Source organism: Petaurus breviceps, unplaced genomic scaffold (assembly GCF_028583685.1).
Source record: "Petaurus breviceps papuanus isolate PSGF00001 unplaced genomic scaffold, PetGlider_PUasm1.0 90823, whole genome shotgun sequence".
NCBI classification, from domain to species: Eukaryota; Metazoa; Chordata; class Mammalia; order Diprotodontia; family Petauridae; genus Petaurus; species Petaurus breviceps.
In genome coordinates this window covers 2,854,465-2,878,922 of record NW_027187352.1, presented here as the reverse complement: position 1 = coordinate 2,878,922, position 24,458 = coordinate 2,854,465, and the positions used below count along the sequence as shown (strand labels likewise).

At 43.8% G+C, this 24,458-nt stretch overlaps 1 protein-coding gene across 1 annotated transcript; it reads right to left on the bottom strand.

The window, feature by feature from the left end:
* Positions 1-1,819: 1,819 nt before the first annotated feature.
* Positions 1,820-23,867, bottom strand: DNAJB13 (DnaJ heat shock protein family (Hsp40) member B13). Its single transcript, XM_069071054.1, has 8 exons — positions 23,800-23,867; positions 17,073-17,176; positions 16,532-16,693; positions 13,243-13,400; positions 8,574-8,687; positions 5,499-5,612; positions 3,419-3,495; positions 1,820-2,127 (listed from the first exon to the last, which is right to left on the bottom strand). The coding sequence occupies exons 1-8, from the start codon at positions 23,865-23,867 to the stop codon at positions 1,974-1,976; spliced, it is 951 nt and encodes a 316-aa protein (XP_068927155.1). The 3' UTR covers positions 1,820-1,973.
* Positions 23,868-24,458: the final 591 nt, after the last annotated feature.

Here is a 24,458-nt window from a genome sequence, read left to right as displayed (position 1 = left end):
GTTGCCCTGCCTCCTTTTTGGATTTTTGCCTGTAGACAGGCTTCCTTTCATGTCCCTCATGTTTATACAGCCATCCCAGGTTCTGGAGCACCATCACATAATTGGTTTGATTCTCTCATACCAGTAAACATACCCTAGTACACACAGGTGCTTTGTGAACTTTGAATAACCTTTCTGTGGTGCTTTAAGCTTTATGAATTTACCTCTTTTGCAAATGAGGTGGCTTAATATGGTGGGAAAAGAACTAAACTAAGGAAAGAATGTGTGTTCAAATCATACCTTGGCTACTTGATATTTGTAGGGTACTTACAAAGTCTCCTTAATCTCTCTGGGCCTCAATTTTTTTTTTTAAGCAATTGGGGTTAAGTAACTTGCTCAAGGTTACACGGCCAGTTATTTCTGGGTGTGGTGCTAAGTATCTGAGCCCGGATTTGATCCCCCAGGTCATCCCGCACTGGGGGCCTGTGCTTTTACTCGCTGAGCCACCTGGCCGCCCCAAACTATCACTTTTTATTTTTTGCTTTTTTGGAGGTCAATTGGGGTTAAGTAACTTGCCCAAGGTTACATGGCTAGTTTTTTGTGTGGGTGTAAAGTGTCTGAGGCCGGAACCTAACTCAGGTCCTCCGGGCTGGCGCTTTACTCAATTTTCTGGAGAAGTTGGGACTTGACCCAGGACAAATGCTCTTGGCACTGTACCATGCTGAAAGAATAGCCCAGGAGATGGCTCATCTCCCATCTGTTAAGTCTCATGTTCTGCAAGGTTCTGGCAGAACCTGCTTCAAAAAGGGCTTTGAGGAGAAAAGAACGACTATGCTAGTGAAGATTGGCAGGAGGACAATCATTTGGAAGATCTTGTGGGCTTTTCCTTGCCCTGTTCTAGACCATGAAAAGGTCTGCATACCAAATGTAGGCCCTGCTGGCCCTGGTTCTATCAGATCAAAGTCTTTTCTCCCTCCCCACACACAACATTGTCTTCTTGCACTGACCCTGTCCTGGCCCCCCTCCCACTGTGGAACATATTCTTCATGTACACACACCATTGTGTGCCTCTACCATCCTCCCACACCCTGTGCCTATAAACACACCCTGGGATTGTTAGCACCCCACCAGAATAACAATAAGGAAAGCCACAGTAGTAAGTGAAACCCTGTGAGGTAGTGGAAGTATTCCCATTTCATAGATGAGAAAAAATAGTTAAAGTGGCAGAGCTGAAATAGAACAACTATTTCTATGTCCTCCATTTCTCTGCTATTTTTTTAATGAGAAAAATGACCAGAATGGAGACAAATTGCTGTTACACAGCTACCGAGTGGTGAAGCTGGTATTTAAGTTACCAAAATCCAGCCTCGGACACTAACTGTGTGACCCTGGGCAAGTCAATTAACCCTGTTTACCTCAGTTTCCTCAGCTGTAAAATGAGGTGAAGGAAATGGCAAACTAAAAAATCTCAAGTGGAGTCGAAAATTGTTAAGCATGACTGAACGAGAATTTCAGGGCTGTTGTGACAGTAAAAAAAAATGGATGGAAAGATTTGAAAAGTATAAAATTCTGGATGGATAGAAGGCATCACAGTTAGTTATATAATTAATTGCCCTTCCCTTCTCACTCAAAAATAATAAAAGGCTCTTATCCTGATAGTCTGGATCCTAATGGATCAAGACCCCTGTAGGGCCTGTGGTCCCATGGCCATTCCTGGATACTTCTTGGCTCTGTAACAGGAGAATGTTTCATTTCCAAGTAGAAATCTTTATTACTTGAAAACATAAACCCTCCCTCCCACCCAGAGCCACCACCACCATTCTCCATAACCCTACAGAGGTGCCTGTGCCCAAGGCCTCAGAACGTCCACACTCCCATTTCCACCTCCACATAAAGGTGTCGGTCCCTCCCCCGTATTCTAAGATGCCCCCAGGCCCTTTTCCTCCCTGTATATTGTCGGCCTGGCCTTCAGGGAAGGGGGTGGGAGATGAATGTCACCTCAGCAGTGCCTGCTTCAGCAGATGCTTCTTGGTTGGTGTGAGATGAGTGGGGAACTGGATATCAAAGAGGATGAAGAGATCCCCTTTCTTAGTGGGGTCCGAGGCCAATGGCATCCCCTCACCAGGCACCTTCTTGAAGTACTTGGGACTAGACGGACAGAGAGAGGAGTCAGATACCAAAAGAGACCTGAGGTCTGACAACACACACCTCCCTCCACGGTCTCAATCCTATGGATGGGATCAAACTTTTTTTTTCTTTTGGTGAGGGGGAGAGATGAGACAGTGAAGGAGACAGGAAGAAAATGCTCACCTCCCTCCCCACTTCCAACCCATAATACTTTGGATCCTTGACTCAAGATGGAACATCAATTCTCTGATTTTAAAAACTAGGAAACTGAGGCAGACCCAAGAACAACAGGATAATTAATAGGTTGAGTAGATAGAGGGCTAACCCTATTAGATTTAGGAGACTTCAGGCTTAAGTCCTTCCTCTGACATATATAGGCCGTGTGACCCTGGGCAAATAATTTCTCAGTTGTACAGACTGTACTGACCTGCATTTGTAAAGCAAGCCTCTCACCAAGAGCTCCCTGTTTGTTATACTGATAAAATCATAGATCTGCTTTAAAGGGCGCCACCACCTAGCCAGCACCATGGCTTGCACATAGTAGGTGCACAGTAAATGCTGAATCGATTATATGATAATAAGTGAATTGTGGTGAATAGAACTGTGGTAGAATGAGAAATGGGGTAAGAGAACGATCTGAATGAATACAGCAAACCATTCCCTTTTCAGAAAGGAGGGTGGAGACTGGAGCTCTGGGCTTCCTCCTTACTCTGAAATTCTAGGCTTCTCTATGGTTCCCTGATGGAATGACTAACTGCATACCCGTCTGGCATGCCTACCATGTGCCAGGCACTATTAAGTGCTTTTTACAAATATCTCCTTTGATCCTCATAACAACCCTGGGTGAGATTATTATCCCATTTTACAATTGAGGAAACTGAGGCAAACAGAGGTCAAGTTATTTGCCCAGGTCACACAACTAGGAAGTACATGAAGCTGGATTTAAACTGAGGTTTTCTGGACTCCACCTAATCTCTATCATCTCTGTACTATGGGGTAGGGGAGTGGGGAGCCACTTCCTGGCTCTCTGATCGATACAGGCTCTGACAGGATGATGGGACAAGTACCCTCACCCTCCCAGGGGCCACCTGAAGGGCATTTTTAGAAGGAAAAGAATGGAAGAGCCAGGGCAATGGGCCTCCAGAAATTTTATGAGCCTGGAACCTCTGTCCAGGTTTGTAAAGGCCCAGGGGAGGACCTGAGGCTGACAGGGGAGAATGAGGTGAGTCAGTGACAGGGCAGCGCCTTCCTTCACCCAGTTCCCAAGCTAACTACTGCCCCACCAGGTCCCAGCCTCAGAAGGTCCACTTACTGTACTATGTCATTGATAGGGATGTTGAGTAGACGATCATCAAGGGTCTTCACCTCTACTGTGCAGCAGGTGAGAGCCTCCCATGAAGAGAAAGTAGAAAGAAGTCTGTTATTCTGCCCTCAGGGGCTTGGGGTTGCGTTATGTTCCTGGATTCACCACGTGTGACCTCCAATGCATCCCAGTCCCTCCCTGGGCCTCAGGCTTCCTGCTCTGCACAGAGGGTGTGCAGTAACAGCTAGGACCTTGGCAGAACCAAAGGAGAGTATGCTCCAAGTGCCCCCAGGGGGTGGGCAGAGTTAGGAAGGGATGGGGGCTAGGATGGGGGAGGGGACAAAGTTTTAGTAATGATATCTCATATTTCTATGGTCCTTTAAATTTTTTAATTAATTAATTACTTTTGTTTTTTGGAGGGGGGGAGGAGAGGGCAATTGGGGTTAAGTGACTTGCCCAAGGTCACACGGCTAGTTTTTTGTGTGTGTGTGTGTTAAGTGTCTGAGGCTGGATTTGAACTCAGGTCCTCCTGACTCCAGAGCCAGGGCTCTACTCACTGCACCACCTAGCTGCGCCCCCCTTTAAATTTAACAAAGTGCTTTTCTCACATGAGCCCTGGGGATAGTGCAAGGCTTACTGTCATCCTACCATCCTTAGCTAGGCCTAGAACCTGGAACACAGTAAGTGGGAAAGGGCAATAAACATTTATTATGTGCTAAGTGCTTTTTTTTTTTCAAATATTATCTCGCTTGATCCTCACAACCACCCTGAGAGGTGGGTGTTATTATTATCCCCCATTTGACAGTCAAGGACCCTGGGGCAGAGGTTAAATGACTTGCCCAGGATCACACAGTTGGGAAGTATCTGAGGCTGAATTTGAACTCAGGTCTTCCGGACTCTAGGCCCAAAGCTCTATTCACTGCGCTACCAGAACTGCCTTTAAGAAAATGCCTCATAAATGCTTGTTAATTGATCCTCATCTCATAGATAAGAAAACTGAGGCTCGATTTGCCCAAGTTCAGTCACAAAGCAAGTGTGTCCCAAAGTTCACTTCTCTGGACCCCAAATTCAGGGCTCTCTACTACAGAAGGAAACAATTTTGAGGGTGGTGTGGTATAGTGATTAGAGGGAGGAGGCCTGTGTGGCCTGGGCAAGTCACCACCCCAGTCTGAGCCCCATTGTCTTCTTCTAAATTAGGGACAGTGTCAGGCAGCTAGGTGGCACAGAGAATAAAGCACTGGCCCTGGAGTCAGGGAGACCTGAGTTCAAATCTGCCCTCAGACACTTAACACAAAAAAACTAGCCATGTGACCTTGGGCAAGTCACTTAACCCCAATTGCTCTACCTTCCCCCTCCAAAAAGCAAAAAAATAAAATAAATTAGGGACAGTGTTGTACAGCCTATATCAGATCACATGCCTGTCTTCAGGACGGGGGGGGAGATTTAGAACTCAAAATCTCATAAAAGTAAATGTAAAAACTAAAAATAAATTAACTAATTAAAAAATAAATAAATTAGGGACAGTGACAATACTTGCACCACCTGCCTCAAGGCTGGAGGAGATGAAAGTGCTTTTGTACACTGGAATGTGCCCTGAAAATGGGGGACAGCATGAAGACCTTAGATCTGGAATGGGAAGAGATCTCAGAGGCCGATTAGTCCCACTGTCTTATTTTGCAGATGAGGAAGCTGAAGCCAGGAGAGGTCGGTGACTTGTCCAAAGATACAGAGGCAATAAAGAACAGAAGGAGAATTCTTACCAGGCCTCTGGTTCCAAATCCATCCTCCTTCCCATACTGCTCTACCTCCTCAAGTCTTTTAAAAAAATTATTATTATTACCAGTGAGCACACTGGGCCCTTTCTTAATAGGGTCTGTTAGCCAGTAAACATTCATTAAGCGCCTACTACGTACAGGGCGCTGTGTAAGCACTGGGGATAGACATTAAGATCAGAGCTGGATTCACACATTAAGACCCCACAGAGTATGTAGACTTGGGCTATGGGCTAGGGAGGGTTCAGGCTGAAGGTCCCTGTGTCTCATGGTCTGGGGGAGCACAGCTCAGGGCTGGGGGTGAGTCTTTGGCTCACCTTGCCCAGGGGGATGGAGCTGACAAAGAAGAGGTTGTCATCTTCCCTCCGGAATCTGGGGTGCAGTTTCTCCTTTACTATGAAGATGATGTCAGCTGGAATGATGTTGGGGCCCTGGGCAAGGAAGGAAGTGGGAGGAGGGTTGAAGTCTTGAGTATGAGGAACACAAGCCATTCCAATGACCAGGGCTCCTCCCCTGCCAGTCAGTGCCAGGTGAATTTCTCCCAATCTCTGTTTTAAAAGTTGTACCCTTTTCCCCACTCCCATTCCTCAGGGAGCTTTCAAAAGCTGGAAAAACCAGCAAAGGGAAATTCTATGCTGGATCTGATTCTCCCTAATGGAGAGGAAGTAATTGCTGGGGTGAGAATGATGGGCACCTTGGGGGAAGTGACCACTCCCCATGAGTCTGTTATAGAGGAGAGGAAATCCAGGCCTAGTCTGGACATGTACCCTACATTTGAGGAGAGTGGATTTCAAAGGGAAGCCTAGGTAGGGTCCCACAGACTAAAATTACACACAAGAAATCAGCCCAGCAGAGTTGGGAAGCTAAAAAATGATATCCTGAAGCCACAAAGGGAAACAATTCTGATGAGGAGAAGAAATCAGAGCTGTCTAAAGAAAAGAATGTGGATATACTGAGAACTCCTCAATCCTTTTGGATTTTAAAAAGACATTTACAGAAGGTGGGAACCAGGGCCAGGGGACCAGGATGAACACAAAAATATGTCCTGGTCCTGCTCCTTTGTTGGGGCAGGGGGTTTGGTGGTGGTGGTTTTAGCTCTACTACAGTGAAGAAGAGGATCAAAAATGGAATAGGGGGGTGTCTAGGTGGAGCAGTGAATAGAGCACTGGCCCTGGAGTCAGGAGGACCTGAGTTCAAATCCAACCTCAGACACTTAACACAAAAACTAGCCATGTGACCTTGGGCAAGTCACTTAACCCCAATTGCCCTCCCCCCAAGAAAAAGCAAAAAAGAAAAATGGAATAGGACTGGAGATTGAGGGGGACTGGAGTGGTCAATAATAAGCAATGACCAAAAAAAAGTAGGTCTTCTGGATTCTCAGTTTGCTCCTGCTTTCTCCGTCAAGGGCAATGACATTTCGACTCAAAAGGGCAGAAGAGAAATGGCCAATGGGGAATTGAAACCAATCCAAGAGAAGGGAGGCAACAGTAAGGGGACACTGAATTCCCCTGGATGAATTCAAGTCATGTGGCCAAACGAGCTGCAACCTTGGGCAGGGAAAGAAGTGGCAGAAGAGACTAATGAACCACTCAGGGCCCCTGGAAAGATGGCAGAGAAGGAGCATGGGAAGCACCGCGGGCTAAAGGGAAAGGGATGGAAACTGCAGTTGCTAGGCCAACGGGCTTGCCTTTGCTTCCTGGGGAACTCCTAGAATGTTCAATTTAAAAGGATGGGCTAATGAACACCTAGAAAAGGGAGAGATGACCCCAAAGAGACATCATGGTTCCACTAGAAACAGGTCATGCCACACTTGCTTTATTTCTTTTTTCTGAAATCATTTACTTAGATTTTAGGAAACTGTTTAAAAAGGTACCTTCAAGGGGTGGCTAGGTGGTGCAGTGAATAGAGCACCAGCCCTGGAGGCAGGAGGACCTGAGTTCAAATATGGCTTTAGACACTTGATGATTACTATCCATGTGACCTTGGGCAAGTCACTTAACCCCAATTTCTTTGCCTTTCCCCCTCCAAAATAAAATAAAAACTTTTTTAAAAAAGGTACTTTCAAGTATTATTCTTGTGGAGATGGAGAGATATGGGCTAGACAGTAGTATGACTGGATGTATTCAGAACATTAACAATTCAGTGTCACCTTGGAAGAAAGTCTCCAGTGGAATGCCTTAGACATCTTTTCTGGGTCCTATGCCACTTAATATTTTTATTAATGATTTCAATGAAAGGAAAGATAGCATTTTTCTGAGAAATATAAATGACAAAAAACTGGGAATAATATCTAGTGGTTCTCATTCTTAATAACATCAACATGTTGGGGTCACAGTACAATGATCAGACCAACATGAGCTCAGAAGGCTCTACCACTGGTCAGGCACAAATAATCCATGTGGACATTTGGAGAGGAGATGTCTCTAAATTTGCACATCTCACATTGCTATATAACATATTATATAACAGGATGCAAAAAAAGTTAGGAAACGACATTGAATCCAAGAAGATGAATTTAATAGTGATAAATATAATGTCTTTTCTTAGGTTCAAAAATATCAGCTCCACAAGTTCATGGCTGGGAAACCTTATATAGCTTTTCACCTGAAAAAGATCTCAGGGTCTTAGTGGACTGAAAACTCAATGCGTTAGTGGTCTAATATGGTAGCCAAAAAGCTAATGCTATCTTTGGCCCGAGTTTCTAGGCATAGTTTCCAGCAGCAAGGTCATAATTACTCCATACTATGCCCTAGCCGGATCACATCAGAAGTACTGTGTTTTGTTCTGGGTACCACATTTTAGAAAGTTCCTTGATATGTTGTGGGCATCATCCAGAAGAGGACAACCAGGTCATGCTGGAGGAAGATCAGCTAAAGGAAGGAGGGAGCCATTTAGCTCAGAAAAGAGAAGGTTGAAGGGGTGCACGATAACTGTGCTCAAATTCTTGAAAGGCTGTCAGGGGTTAAAGGGATCAGACTTGTGTTGTTTGACCCCAAGCAGAGTATTAGAGTGAAGATTCTTTCTGGGTGTGGGTCGTTCCCATACAAGCTCTCTGACAGCAATTTCCCTGCCCCATCCCTTACTATGCATCCTCATGATTTATCACCTCCATGTACCGGGAGGGAAGCTGCAAATGTAGTAGAGAGAGTCTGGGACTGGAAATCATGAGATCCAGGCTAAATATGATTTCTGGCTTTGGCAGATCTTATAGATCCTGAGACTCGGTTTCTTCATCTGTTAAATGGAAATAATTCTCCTATCCTGACTTCCTCCAGAAGGCTCTTGTCAGAATGATGCTTCAAGGGACCTTGGAGGTCCTCATGTAGCAGACTACATCTCCTCTCTGACTGGAGGCTCCTTTAGGGTCTGTCTCTGTCCCATCTCTGCCTCACCTGGTCTCCTTCCTTCTCAAAAGTGATTCGGGTTCCCTGCCTCCAGCCCGGCTGGACATCGATTGTCAGGATCTTGTCTTTGATGGTGGATGTGAATCTGTCTTCATTCATTACCTGGAGGAAGACAATGGGGAAGGGATGTCTCAGGGCTACTGTGTCCTCCACACATGGACCAGATTGAGATCTTCCCTAGGTATCTGGAGGGCAGAGCCTAAACCAGGAAGTGGAGACTGGAGAAGAATGTCCCAGGCCCTGGTCCTGGCTTTGCCACTAATTGGCATTGTGACTTTGGGAAAGTCATTTCCAGCTCTGGGTCTCAGTTTCTCAAGGGGGCAAATAAACTTCCCAGGAGGCCCAGAGTTTGAAGAGACTATCTGGAAGAACCTGAAAAAGGTGGGATTGTCTGAGATGACACAGAACCACTCCGAGCTCAGTCTTTACTTCCCTTGGTTTCAGCGGGGTGTGAGTTCTGAGCTGTGTCCCTGGCAGAGGAGATGAGCCATTATGAACTACCCACACTCTCACCTGTGACCAATCCAACAAACATTTACTAAGGGCCTATTATGTGTCAGTCACTCTGTAAAGTGCTGGGGATGTGACAACAAAAAAGAAAACAGGTCTTGCCCTTAAATAATTTACATTCTTCTGGGAAATACAATATGTGCAGAGCTAAGTCTAGAGGGTGATTGAGAAGGGAGAGACCCTGGCAGGTGGAGGAATCAAAGCAGACCTCCTGTGGGAAGTGGTACCTGAGCTGACTTCTGAAGGAAAATGAGATTTCTATGGGCAGAGATGAGAAGGAAGTGTACTGCGCACATGAAGGACAGCTGGAACAAATGTGGATGTAAGATGGAGAACATTGCAAGTGGAGAATGGTTAGCATCTGTGCTTGGCTGCAACACAGAATGCATGAAGGCGAGCAATCTGAAATAAGGCTAAAAAGGTAGGTGTTTGTAGTCAGATTGTGCAAGGCTGTGAATGCCAGTCTGAAGATTTTACATTTTATTCCAGAGGCAATAGGGAGTCATTGAAGGTTTCTGAGTAGAGGAGTGACATGATGATAAGATCCATGCCTTAGGAAGATTATTCTGACAACTGTATAGAGAACAAAATGGAAAAGGGAGAAAATGGACCAATTAGGAGACTGTTTTAATAGTCCAGACAAGAAGTGATAAGGGCTTGAAATAGGGTAGTGGCCATTTGAGCAGAGAGAAATAATAATATAATAATAATAACTAGCAAAAGTACTTCACATGGCACAGTGAATAGAGCACTGTCCTGGAATCAGGAGAACCTGAGTTCAAATCCGGCCTTAGACACTTGACACTTAACTGGCTGTGTGACCTTGGGTAAGTCACTTAACCTCGATTGCCTTGCCTTCCCCCCCTCCAAAAAAAAAAGTTCTTCACAAATATTATCTCATTTGTTCTTCACAATAACCCTGGGAGATAGGTGTTATTTGCAGATGAGGAAATGGAGGCAGACAGAGGTTAAGTGATTTACCCAAGGTCACACAGCTAGTAAATGTCTAAGGATCTGAACTTAGGTCTTCTTGACCCCACCTTTGTCATCTAGCTGTAGGCACTGCTACAAGAGATGCTATGGAGGTACAGCTGATTTGCTGTTCACTCATTTTTCAGTTGTGTCCAACTCTGATTCCATTTGGAGTTTTCATGGAGAAGATGCTGGAGTGGTTTGATGTTTCCTTCTACAGCTCATTTTACAGATGAGGAAAATGAGGCAAACAGGGTTCAGTGACTTGCCCAGGGTCACACAGCTGGTAAATGTCTGAGACCAGATTTGAACTCAGGAAGATGAGTCTTCCTGACTCCAGGCCCAGAACTCTGAGCACTATGGCGCCACCTAGTTACCTAGCTGATAAGGTTTGGCAACTGATTGGCTAGGGTGTGAGAGAAAGGGAGTGCTCAAAGATGACCATGAGGTTCTGCACCTGGGTGCTTTCCAGAGCAACAGGACAGAAATGAGTTTGAGGGAGGAGAAGGAAAAGGATGAGTTCAGTGCTGAAGGCTGATTCTGAGGGGAGATCTGGGAGGAGCTGTCCACCCACAAAGGTGACAAGAGACGTCCTCCAGAAGAGGGGGCCAAGGCTGGCAGGACACAGATGATGGCAAGGAATCATGGGTCAGGGACAGTGTGTAAATTAAGTGGTTCAGGCTGTGAAGGGAAGGAAGTGATAAGACAGAAGGAGATTATGATGAAGACATGTAGGTTTAGGAGAAGAGAAGAATGTGGATTACCATCAGAGCGAGATGGTTCAGAGTCAGGATCGTGGCGGCAGTGTGGTCTTGGGTAAGGCTGTCCAATGAACTGGGAGGACAGAGGGTGGGAAGGGGCATCCAAGTGGATGCTGCATTGGGAAGAGATCATACGTCTAGCGGGCATATAACCTCACCCCAATGTGCACAGGCAATGACTGGATGGTTTCAGACCTGATGCAGCCTGCATAAACACCAGAAATTATTCTATTTCGGTTACATGATATTCCCAGGGCCTTTCAGAAGTTCATGAATTCAGTGTTTTATGATCTGCTGCACCAAGGATTAGGGAATGAGGCCGGGGCATTTCCGTGATGCTTTTATCTCATCAAATGAGGTGATATATAAAGTGTACTGCAAACCTTAAAGTTAGTTATTATTACTACTATCTATTTCTAGCCATTTTAAATTACCACTGTCAAATTGGAGTAATGCTGATTTGAAAATGAAAGGAGAGAGTTTATGGAGATATAATAGGCCAAAAGAAATCCAAGTTCCAAAGGTAGAACCCGTCTTGTGGTGAAGGCCCCTCACCACCATGAAGAGACTTTGTATACTTTGAAAGGACTTTTAAATAATTAGCCATCTTTTATAGCAACCTGTTTGTTTTTTGACTGAATAAAATAACACGGTTTATTTTGTTTTGTTTTTAAACAAAGTGAATACTGGAAAAGATGGCAAATTGGATATTGAAGCCTTTGAAAAAAGCAAGAGAGTGACTTGGAGAATAGTAGAGAGTATCAACAGGGATGTGACCAGGGGTGATGCAAAGAGACAGACCAACTTCAGAAGAGGAGTGCTTGCTTAGAGGTCATAATCTATGATCCCTGGCTCATAGACCTTCCCGTAGGTGGGAAGGACTTCGGGAACCAGTAAGTCTGACCCTCTCATTTTACAGATGAGGAAACTGAGGCCCAGGAAGAGAAAGTGACTTGCTTAGGTTTAAACAGCTAGAGTCAGAGGCAGGATTTGAACCCAGGTTTTTCTGATTTCAAGTCCAACTCTCCCAACTATCTATGCCAAGTTGCCCCTGGGGAGAGGGGCAAAGGAAGGATCCATAGGTGGGAGTGGGAACAAGGATTATGCCAATTCTATCTTTTGGGCCAATGTGTTGAGAGAAGGAGCAGGGGTGGCTAAGGATGCAGGGTCTTCTGGAGGGGACCAGGTGAGAGCAGAGGAGGATGGAGGAGGCAGCATGAGAGGAAGAACTCTAGGATAAAGAAAAGGGTTCCAGGTGCAGAGGAAAGGGAGGTTGGGATAGGGTTAGGAGGGAAAGGGATAGATAATCTTTGGTCAATAATACTCAGTCCCTGGAGTGGTTAGGTGGTGCAGTGAATAGAGTAACGGTCCTGGAGTCAGGAGGACCTGAGTTCAAATCTGGCCTCAGACACTTAACACACTTACTAGCCATGTGACCTTGGGCAAGTCACTTAACCCCAATTGCCCTCCAAAAAGCAAAAACAAAAACAAAACGAAACAAAACAAAAAAAAAAACACAAAAATAATACTGAACCCCAAGGAGGAATAGGAATAGGAGATTGGAATCTGCTTCTCCATAGGGCAGAGATGATCAGCTGAAAGAAGTATTCAGTTGGGTGTAGGGGGAGAAGAGGGGAGGCATTAAAAGGGTCAATGGAAATGGTGACTGGAAAGGTCATGTGGTGGAAAAGGCTGACAGTAACTGAGGTCAGTAGGGGCATTCAGTGAAAGAGGTCCCTCCTACTGGGTGGCCCAAGCCACTGGGCAGCAGCAGGATTTTTCCTCTCCTCTAGGGATGGCCCTTACCTTTCACTGGACATGCGGAGAAGGGCAGAGCAAAGCAGTTGTTAATGATAACCAGAGGACTGTACAGTGCAGAAAGCCTCTGATCCCTCACATTTACAGATTCACTGCCCTGAGGCAATGCCTAGGCTGGGGAGAGGGAGGGAGACTGAGGCCCAAGGAGGAAGAACTGACCTGCCCAAGGTAACACAAGTACTGAGAAGCAGGACTGAGAGATCTTCTGACCTCAAATCCAGGGCTCTTTCTGTTATACAGTGTTTCTTTAGGAGCAATGGGGCAGGGGGATTTGGGGGGTAAGTGAGAGAAGGGAGGGGTCACAAGGAGGCAGATCTTGGCTCATTATGGGTAAATACTTTCTGATCATCAGAACTGTCCAGCATTGGAGAAGGTTGCCCTAGGAAGTGGACAAGTCCCCAGAGAGATCACAGAAGGTATCTCAGAAGAGGCTAGGTGACCCTTACACCAGGTGGAAGCCCTTGGGCTAGCAAGTCTATCAAGCTCTTAGGTTCTAGCCTACAGACTTCTTTGAGAAACCTAAATCCTTCCCAGGGCTGGGCAAGGGCAGGCAGGATGGCTGTTCTGGAGCCCCGGGAAGCTTAGGGGGTTCTTACCCTTCGGGAGATCTTGATCTTCTTGGTGCAGCCAAAGAACAAGTCCTCCAAAGACAGGTAGAGATCTCTCTCGATGGGAGGGTCCTGCTTCTTGATCCCACGACCCCGAAGGCCCCCAAAGTTCAAGTTCACATCCATGCCATCAGGATCAAAGAACTCTGCCCAAGGGGCCAGGAGAAGAGTATGGCCATAGCCCCTGGTCCCACTTGGGGCCAGCAACACATCCCCCTCCCCCAGCTCAGACCTGTGGGCCTAGACCCCAAAGTTCTACAATATTGACAGCAATGACCCCACATCCCCTCGTCCCAGGCCCTCTTGCACACACCAACCAAGCCCACAGGCCTGCAAACCCAAGGATACAACCCCTAGCTCCTAGTCCTGAATCCTATTCACATCCATTAATCCATATCCTATACCAGGGGTGGGAAACCACATATGGCCTTCTTGGTCCTCAAGTGTGGCCTTTTGACTGGGTCCAAGTTTTACAGAACAAATCCTTTCATTAAGGGGATTTGTTCTGTGAAGTTTGGATTCAGTGAAAGGGCTGTACTCGAGGACCTAGAAGGCCACATGTGACCTCAAGGCTGAAGGTTCTTTACCCCTGCCCTATGCTTATAGCCCAGTTCACAGTCAAGGCTCTGCCTGGGTTGAGGGAAAGGGAAGAAGGTGGACTCTGAAAACTCTAGGACAGTGGCTTTAATTCTGAACACTGGAGAAATTCTAGAATATATTAGAAAGAAGATAAGTTAGTGAGAAAGGGACATGATAATCACTACAAGTGATGGTTTCATGAAGAACTGGTCCTCCCAGAGTAATCTCATTTCTGTTTTTGACAGAGTAACTAGACTGGGTAAGTAGATGAGAATAGTGTAGGAATAGCATACCTAGACTTCAGGGAAGCATTTGGCAAAGTCTCTTTCACGCTATCCTTATAGAAAAGATGGAGAGATATGGGTTGGATAATAATACCATTAGAAAGATTTGGAACTTGGTGAATGAATGAACTCAAAGAATAGTTATTAAGGGGGGTATGTCAGCTTGGAGAGAGGTATCTAGTGTAATACCCGAAGGATTTGTCCTTAATACTGTGTTGTAACATTTTAATCATTAATTTGCATGAAGGAATGCCCATCACATCTGTTTGCGTCATGAAGCTGGGAGGGACAGTTAAGATATTGGAATACAGAGACAGAATTCCAAAGGATGTCAGTGAGCTAGAATGAAAGGCCAAATCTAGTAAAATGAAACCTAATAAGAATAAAGTCCTTCAATTGGTTAAAAAAAAACCCAACTTCTAAAGTATAGGATGGGGAAACATGGCTAGATAAAAGTTTCCATGAAAAAGGTCTGGGAGTTGTAGGGGACTAAAAAATCAATATGAATCAGTAATAAGACATAGTGGTCAAAAAAAGCTAATATGATCTAAGGTTTCATTAAGAGATGTAGTATCCAGAACTAAGGAAGCTATGGTCCCACTGCACTCTGCTCTAGCTTTAGGAGCAAAGATTTAGAGCTGGAAGGGACCTGAAAGACCATCAAGTCTGATACCCTCATTCAACAGATTAGGATCCTGAAGAATAGAAAAGACAAAGAACTTGCCCAGGGTCATATGTCAGTATAACCTAGTCAATGTCTGAGGGAAGATTTTATCCACATCAGGAATATATGTCTAGTTCTGGGCACCACGTTTTAGCAGGGACATTGCAAAAGGGCATATAGGCTAGGCTAAAGGGTCTCAAGGTTGATTAAGGATCAGTTGAAAGAAACAGGAATGTTTAGCTTGGAAAAGAGGCTCTTTATTTTAACTCTGTTTATCTTTCTGTTTCAAATATGTTTCTTGTAAACAACATATTTTTGGATTCTGGTTCCTAATCCATTTTGCCCTCTTCTTCAATTTTCTGGGTGAGTTCATCCCATTCACATTCACAGTTAAGATTGCCATTGTTTTTCTCTCCATCTCAATCTCTTTTGCTTTTATTTCTCCCTTTCTTCTTACTTCTTTAAGGAACTGTTTTGCTTCTAACTGTTTACTGCCATCTTATTACCCTCTTTTCCCTTAACTCCTTTCCTTTCTATTTGCCTGGAGAGTAAGATGTATTTCTGTACCTAACTGTATATGTGTGTATTTTCTCTCCTTTAACCAGTTCAGATCAGAGTGAGGTTGAAGGGTCATCTGCTTCCCCCACTGTCCTCTCCTTTTTGCTAATCCCATTCATGTGAGACCATTTCCCCATTCCTTCTCTCCCTTCTTCCTCTCCCAGTACTTTCTTCTTCCTCACCCTTTCTTCTTTTGAGACCATCCAAACATAAAAGAATCATACCTAGGCCTTCTATCTAATTATTTTACAAATGAGGAAACTGAAGCCCAGAGAGGTTGGCCAACACCACACAAAGCTGAAAACCTCAATGGTTCCTTTCCAGCTGTGACAACCAATATGATGATGCAAAAGCATTCCTCCTCTCAGGTGGAAGAAGCAATTCTAAGATTTATAATACCCTCAGAGGCCAGAACCTAGAAGGGTTGCAATAGAGGTCCTGAGAAGTCAGATGGTACCAGGATCTTGATAGAATGGGAAGAGAGGACCCAAGAAAGAAGTTTTAACATTGGCAGAGGCAGAAGGAGAGCAGTAGAGACAAAGGAGGAATTCACCCTGAGCAGCCAGCCAGGACAACCCAGCCCTTTGCAGAGAGCTGAATTTGGAGTGAGAAGACCTGAACTTCAATCCCAGTTCTGATATTTATCAGTTTTGTGGTTCTAGGCCAATCACTAAGCCTCTCTGGGTCTCAGGATCTAATTTGTCCAATAATGGATTCAGCCTAGAGCAGGGGGTCTTAACCTAGGGTCCATAAACTTGTTTTTAGAATGTTTTGATAAGCGAGTTTCAAAATAATTCGTTTCCTTTGTAACCCTATGTACTTAATTTTAATGCATTTAGATACCTTATTCTGAAAAGGGGTCCAGACTGACTGCCAATGGGCTGGACTCCAAAAGGGTTAAGAGCCCCTGCCCTAGATGAACCTTGACACTTTGTAATTCTGTAATTACAGTATTTTCCATTTCTATAGTACTTTATTGCTTTGTCAGGTGCTTTGCTCCCATCACCATGGGACATGGAATTATTTCTTCCATTTGACAGAAGAAGAGCCTAAGGCTCAATAAAAGTGAAATGACTTGCCCACAGTCAAAGCATTAAAGCCTGGAGGCCTCAGTGTTAATGTGTCAGAGCAAGGGATTGATCTGAAGGTAGAGAATGAAGAAGGGCACATGGTGAGGAGGGTGAGTTCTTACCGCTGTAGGGGTTGTCTCCCCCAAAGAATTCGTGGAAGACTCTGTTGGCATCCCCATGAAAGACATAACCCTTTGTCCATGTCACTTGGGAGCTAAATTCAGGCGGGATCCCACCCTTCAGACCTTCCTCTCCGAATTTGTCATAGATAGCTCTCTTTACAGCTGTGAGGACAGAGGTAAACAGAGTCAGTTCCTAGGAAGGACTTTGGAGAGACCAGGTGGCTGAAAAGGCTCAGGGGAAGGAGCAGGATACATCTCTGATGTAAGCCTTTCACATAGAAACTCACAATTCCTTAGCACTTTAAGGTTTGTCCTATGCTTTCCTCAAATTTTGTGAGGCAGGTAAAGCAAATATCATCTCCATTTTAGGGAGGAGGAAACTAAGGCCCAGAGGAAGAAAATATTTGTTCCAAGTCATACAGCTTACGGTTGTTAGAATTCAAATTTGAGAAGCTATTTTCAATATACTAGGCCCAGATAAACCCAAGGAGTCCCCTAGCTTCTGAAGCCATGTCCTGGCTTCCAAAGCTCCCTCACTTACGGTCACTCAGCACATCATAGGCCTCTGCTATCTGCTTAAAACGCTCTGCTGAATTTGCACCCGGGGAATTTAACCAATGGTTCTTCAGAGCTAGTTTCCGGTACCTGGAAGGGAAAAGAGAATAAAATAATCATAGGACAATAGATTTAGAGCTGAAAGGGACTTCACAGACCAGTTACTCCAAGCTCTTCATTTTATGGATGAAGAAACTAGAGCCCATGGAGTTTAAGAGACTTGCCCAAGGCCACACAGGCAGTAAGGGTCAAAGGTGGGAGTTTGTAGCAGCAAGCACCCCAAGCGTCCTCAGGGTTTGCCGCCACCACAGGTTCTTGGATCTGCTTTGTTAAAGGAAAGCAACTCAAAATGGGTTAACAAGCTTACTTTAATCAGTCAGACATATATCGTTTACATTGTTCAGGGGAAAAAGGTCAGCACCCCAAACTTCAAAATATATAGACAGAATTATCAAGACATTAACAGATCAAGTAGACAGCTTTCCAAACTGTCCAACCATTACATCCATACCCAGTCAACATCTGGGTTTCCACATCTGGGTTTTTCAAAGCCGGGGGACTCTCAACAATGGCTTCCCAGAATTCAGATCAAATCACAGAACACTTCTCAAAGTGAGTCCCAAAACAAAGCTACACATCAGGGCTTATATAGCCTTCTCCTGGCTCAGAGAATGTAACAACCTTATTGACTCACTGGCCAATCAAGAAGTATCTACTGAAAAACAAGCCTCCCACCCCAGGCTTCAGGTGCACTTTAGCCTAGGGGCAGGGAAGATCTTTAAAATTTACATTCGCATTACAGAGTTGAACTCAGATTTCCTGACTCAAAAGCCTCATATAGAGACCAGACATATTCCTGCCTCCCAGCTCACATGAGTCCATCACAAAGGATTTCCTTGCCCTCCTTCAAGAGATGACTTCCCTCCAAATTCTCCCCATCCTTCCAGATTCACCTCTACCAGGAAGATTTCCCAAGCTACTCTAGTCCCCCAGGATGACTTACTTTTAGATACAAAATATGACCTTCTCTGACTTTGTATAAGATATAAAATCATTTGTATATGAAGAATTCAGAGAAACATGGGAAGACTTACCTGAACTACTAAGATTAAAGAAAATGGAGCTGAGAAAAACAACCTAGACAATGACTACAGTAATATAAATAGAAAGAATAAAACAAAACTGACCCAGATTGGCTTGGGAGAAGAGTTGAGAAAATGTACTTCTTTCCTTTCCTTGTAGAATTATGAGGACTATGGGTGTGGAATATTACTTTCTAATGGGGGAAGACAAACACATAAAAGGGAAGTGAAAAGTGGGAGAGTGGGGAATGGGGGAATAGACATTCTCAATGGGGCATTATGGTGAGGTCCAGAGAATGAAGGCTGGGCCCTCATTCCAAATGAGGTTCCAGAAGGTACCCACCAATGGGAGAATGGGGCCTCAGGGAACATGGAGTGGCTATATCCAAACCACATATCCTACAATGATAGGATTTAGAACTGGACAGGGGAATTAGCTAAACCATCCATTATTTTAAAGATGAGGGAACTGAGGGAAAGTGACTAATGGCTACATTAGTAGAGCTGACTCCCAAGATAAGGAGGGCTACAGTGGCAGCCTATAATGAATTCAAGTCATCAGGCCCAGATGAACTACTACTGTCAGTGATATCTAAAATATCAATGAAACTGGAAGAGGTGTCACAGGATTGTAGAAATGTAAATATTGTACTAATTTCCATTGATAATCATTTAATATCATTTTTTAGGAACCCAATAAAATCCAGTCTGAACTAATCAACCAGACTGCTTTGCTTCGTTCTAAAAATGCCCTTTCCTATGTCAGTAACTTGAAAGACCATATAAGGTCGACAAAGGGTATTCTTCCCGTTTATGATAGGATGCCTGCAATCAGAATAGTGGGATTTCTCTTAGCTTGGGGGCATATTCCATATGGGGGAAAACTGTGCTATCCTGGAATCATAATTTCCAACTGACACTACTTTGTCAATTGTCTTATCTGATTGTATTTACAAACTTATTCAACTAAGAAACTTTTTTTGTAAAAACATATGGAGACCTATAAGTCTGAGGGACACAAACATCCTGGGATTATTCTAAAACATATAAAAGAACTTTGTCATTCTTGTATCAGGCAGTCAGAACTTAGGTTTTGGCTCCTTGTATGTACAAGATTGCTAGCTTTGTCTAGCTTTAAGGGAATAAATGATATAAATGTATTATCATTTAGCCTGTTTGCCTCCTTTAACCAAACTTTCAAGTTGATACAATAAAGGGGAAAAAAGTAGAGTCTAAGCTATGGGCCAGTGAACTTGTTTTCTTTTCCTTAAACAGTTCTAGAATGTGTTATTTAAGCTGTTGAGATCTCTGATGCAGTTTGTGGGGTGCAGGGAAGGTAAAGGTAAACAGGAAAGAAAAAAAACAACATGTTATTAATAAGGGCAAACTGTTTACATCCCTACAAGGGAAGATGATACTTGTAACTCTTGAGAACTATATCCTTACTACAACATTTAAAAGGGGTATACATAGATAGAGAGCATTGGTATAAGTTGACTTTGATGTGATGAAAAAAAAGCAGGGGTAGTAATCCTGATTTCTGACAAAAGCAAAAATAGATCTAATTAAAAGAGATAAGGGGGGCAACTAGGTGGCTCAGTGAATAGAGCACCAGCCCTGGAGTCAGGAGAACATGAGTTCAAATCCAGCCTCAGACACTTGACACACTTACCAACTGCCCTCCAAAAAGCGAAAAAAAAAAAGAGAGAGAGAGAGATAAGGAAAGAAACTACATCCTGCTAAAAGTGTCACCATAGACAATGAAGTAACATCATTACTAAACATATATGCACCAAGTGATATGGCATCCGATTCTTAGAGAAGTTAAGGGAGGTACAGAAAGAAATGGATAACAAAACTATGCTAGTGGGAGACCTCAATCTTCCCCTCTCAGAACTAGATGAATCTAACTACAAAATAAACAAGAAAGAAGTTAGGGAGATGAATAGAATTTTAGAAAAGTTAGATATAGTTGACCTCTGGAGAAAACTGAAGGGGGATAGAAAGGAATATACCTTTTTCTCAGTGGTACATGGCACCTACACAAAAAGTGACCACATATTAGGACATTAAAAACCTCACAATCCAGTGCAGACAGGTAGAAATATTAAATGCATCCTTTTCAGGTCATGATGCAATAAAAATTACATGTAATAAAAGGCCATGGAAAGATAGACTAAAAATTAATTGGAAACTAAATAATCTAATCCTAAAGAATGAGTGGATCAAACAACAAATCATAGAAACAATCAATAACTTCATCTAAGAGAATGACAATAATGAGACAACATACCAAAACTTATGGGATGCAGCAAAAGCGGTTCTTAGGGAAAGTTTTATATTTCTAAATGTTTACATGAATGAAAATAGAGAAAGAAAAGATCAATGAATTGGGTGTGCAACTAAAAATGCTAGGAAAAGAACAAATTAAAAATCCTTAATTAAGTACCAAATTAAAAATTCTGAAAACCAAAGGAGAGATTAATAAAATTGAAATTAAGAAAACTATTGAACTAATAAATAAAACTATGAGCTGGTTCTATAAAAAAATAACAAAATAGATAAACCTTTGATTAATTTGATTTTTAAAAAAAAGCAAGAAGAAAATCAAATTACCAACATCAAAATTCACCACCAATGAAGAGGAAATCAAAACAGTAATTAGGAACTATTTTGACCAACTGTATGTACACCAATAAATTCGACAATCTTAATGAAATGGATGAATATTTACAAAAATATAAATTGCCCAGATTAATAAAAGAGGAAATAAAATACTTAAATAACCTCATTTCAGAAAAAGAAATTGAACAAACCATAATGAATTTATCTTCTTTTCCTTGAACAGTTCTCAAATGTGCTATTCAAGCTATTGAGATCTCAGTTTGATGCAGTTTTAGTGGAGTAGGGACCCCAAAACTATTAAGGTTCAGGGCAGAGTCATCTGGAAAGAATCCAAGTACTCAAGCAGTATTCCAGTCAAGTGGCAAAAAATTTATTATGGTGCTAATAAAGGTGGGCAGAGCTTTTCAGTGAACTGGCAACCTAATAGGGATGATGCTAAATTTTATATAGAAAAAGTTCAGTAAGTGGTGTGCCAAGTATGCTAATTAGGTGGTGAACATACAGTTTCTGTACCTTGGGCACAGGCATCATTCACTACTGCTGTCCTGTTTGTACAAGATAGCCTCAGGATAGCTTGATGTCTGAATTGTATAAGGTAATTGAGGGAATCAGTACATTATAGTCCTATTCACACAAGGGAAATTCTACAGAGGTCAGCTTGTTCTTCCAACAGAGAGATAGTTTGCCTCACTGGGGCCCACTCATGAGATACTGCCAGAGATAGGGTCTTTGGCCTGGGGAGAGATATGGTCCTAGGGCTGGGGTCCAAGCACAAGCACCCCATCCAGTTCACACTGAGAGAATGCTAAGGAGATGATGCCCTGGGCAGACCACAGCTAGGATATTGTGTCTGTTCTGGGCACATTTTAGGAAGAATACTGATAAACTGGAGAGTATGGGATTCAAGATCATGCCTTTGGACCTTAACTCTCATAAATACTTTGCTAAAAGCATTTTAGCAAATACAATTGAACAACAAGCAGCAAGATAATAAAAGGGGGAAAGAGCCAGCATCCAGGGGAAACAGGAGAGGCTCCTGGTAGAAGGTGGAATTTCAGCTGGATCTTGAAGGAAGAGAGTGGAGCCAGGAGGTGAAGACGAGGGGCAAGAGAACTCCAGGTAAGGGGTACAGTGATGGGAGATGCAGTGTCTTGTGTAAGGAACAGCTAGGAGATAAGTGTCCCTGGATCACAGAGCACATAGAAGGGAATAAAATGTAAAAAGACCAGAAAGGCAGGAAGGGGACAGATTATGAAGGCTTGGAATGACAGAGAATTTTATATTTGATCCAGGAGGTAAGAGGGAGCTACTGGAACTTATTGAATAGGGAGGTAACATGGTTAGACCTGTGCTGTGGGAAGATCAATCTGACAGCTGAGTGGAGTATGAGCTGGAGTGGGGAGAGATTGTGAAGTGATGCTCTCCACAGTAATAGGGAAGGTAAAAGGGGGAAGGACTTGGGAGGAAAGATAATGAGTCTGGTTTGGGACACATTGAGTTTAAGATGCCCAATATGAGATGTTCAATAAACAACTGAATTTACAAGTCTGGAGGTTAGGAGAGAGGTCAGGGCTCTATATAAGCAGAGCTGAGAAGCATCGGCATAGAGCTGATAATTGAATCTGTGGGAGATAAGATCACTGTACGAAGTAGTACACAGAGGTGCTCAGTAAATTCTTATTCAATTAAATATTTCATAAAATGTAAAATGTCAGAGCTGGAAGGGACCTTAGAACAGAGAACATGAGAGCTGGGGCGGGGGGGCCTTAGAACACAAAATATTGGAGACGGAAGGGGTCTTAGAGGCCACCTAATCTAACACCTCATTTTAGAGATGGGAAGACTGATACCCAGAGAGAAGTGAGTTATCAGTTAGCAGCAAAGCCAAGGCAAGAATCCAGGTCTCCAGACTACAAGCCTCAGGCTTCTTTTCCAGGTCATTATCCCAAACTCCTTAGAAATCCTTCCCAACTAGGCCCCCATTTAAAATTTCTAGCAGTCATCGGTCATCTCTTCACTTCACAGGACCAAGCTGTCTCTCCCTGAAATAATCTCTGTATCTTTCTCCCCAACTCATAACCCCAATAACCTACGCTCCACTCCTGCCCCTGCTTGAGTTAATGAGGGATGAGAAAGAAGTTAACCTCTTCCCCCTTCTGCTGCCCCAAAGAGAAATTTCTGAAAAAGTCTTGGCAGATGCACCATTTGGCCACTCCTAAATCCTGAGGATAGGTGGGTGGAACTAGAGACCCATCCTCTCCTCCCATTTCAAACCTAGAGAATGGGAAGGAAGACAGAGTTCAGAGAGGCAGAAAAAGGGAAAGGAGTAGGGAAATAGGAGGAGGAAAATCCAATGGAGCCAGGACACAAAACCAGGCACCCTATCTCCTGGAAGGCCAAATATAGAGCAGAAGAGGGTAAAAATGGGATAGAGGAGGGAAGACAAAGAAGAGGAGAGGAGGTAGGGAAAGGGAGGGAGGAGAAAACCAAAAAGAAGAGAAAAGAGATATAATAGGAAAGGAGGAGAAAGGAGAGGGGGGAAAAGGGAAGAGGCAGGAAAGGCGGAAAGATAAGAAGGAAAAAGGAGTAGAACAAAAAGGGGAGGAGGAAAAGGAAGGGAAAGAAGGCAGAGGAAAGGACAGAAGGGGAGAGAGGAAGGAGGGAGGACAAAGAAATAGGAGGGAGAAAGAAGGGGAGGGAAAAAGATGGGGGGGAACAAAGAAGGGGAAGGAGAAGGAAAAGGGGGAGAAGGAAGGAAGGAAGACAAAGGTGGAGGAGGGAGAAGGAAAGGGAGGAGAAGGTGGAGGAGAGAGAAGGAAGGACCAAGGAAAAACAAGGAGGAAGGGGCAGGGGTGGAATCAGTAAGGAAAATGAAAGGGAAAAGAAAAGGAAGAAGATAAGAAATTGAAGGGTCAAAAGAAAAGGAAGAGAATAGGGGAGGGGAAGGAGGAGAGAAGAGGAGGGAGGCTGAGGCAGGACGGAAGATTCCCCTTGTCCCAAGCTTACGCTTTCTTTATATCTGCATCCTGGGCACTCCTGTTGATGTCTAACACAGTATAGTAATCAAAACCCATGGTTAGGCTGGACTCTGCTGGGCCAGAGAAGAACAAGAGACAGCTTCAAGGAATACCCAAGCCGGCTGTTACACTGTGTTCTCTCGTTGCCAATGACAACCACCCCAGGGCATTGTGGGAGTTGTATTGTATCCTGATTTCTCTAGAGCAGACAGTGCATTCACCTGGGACCCCTATCGCAAAACACATCTGCCCCAGCGCCTTCTACCCTGCCCCACTCTAAAGTATGGGATGTGAGGGAAAGGAAGACTGACAAGGATGAGGAACGAAGAGTAGGTGATGCTAGTCCTAGGCACTACTCAAGGGGGTTGGGCCTGCTTAGAGATGCTTTAGGGAGCCCTTAGGCAGGGTAGCCCAGGCTAATCTGTGTCCTCAAGCCCAGCCACAGATGCTAACAGTAGTAGAGTTTATATAATAACAACAACTCTCATTTCTAAGGCCCCTTAAGGGCTACAAAGTACTTTCCTCACAAGAATCCTTTGAGTTTTAAGTAGCACAAAAGTGATCACTTCCACTTTCCACATAGCACAACCTAGTCAAACTTTGCACAAATTGCCTAGGACATGGTGGATGGAATCCCTATGTTTGCTG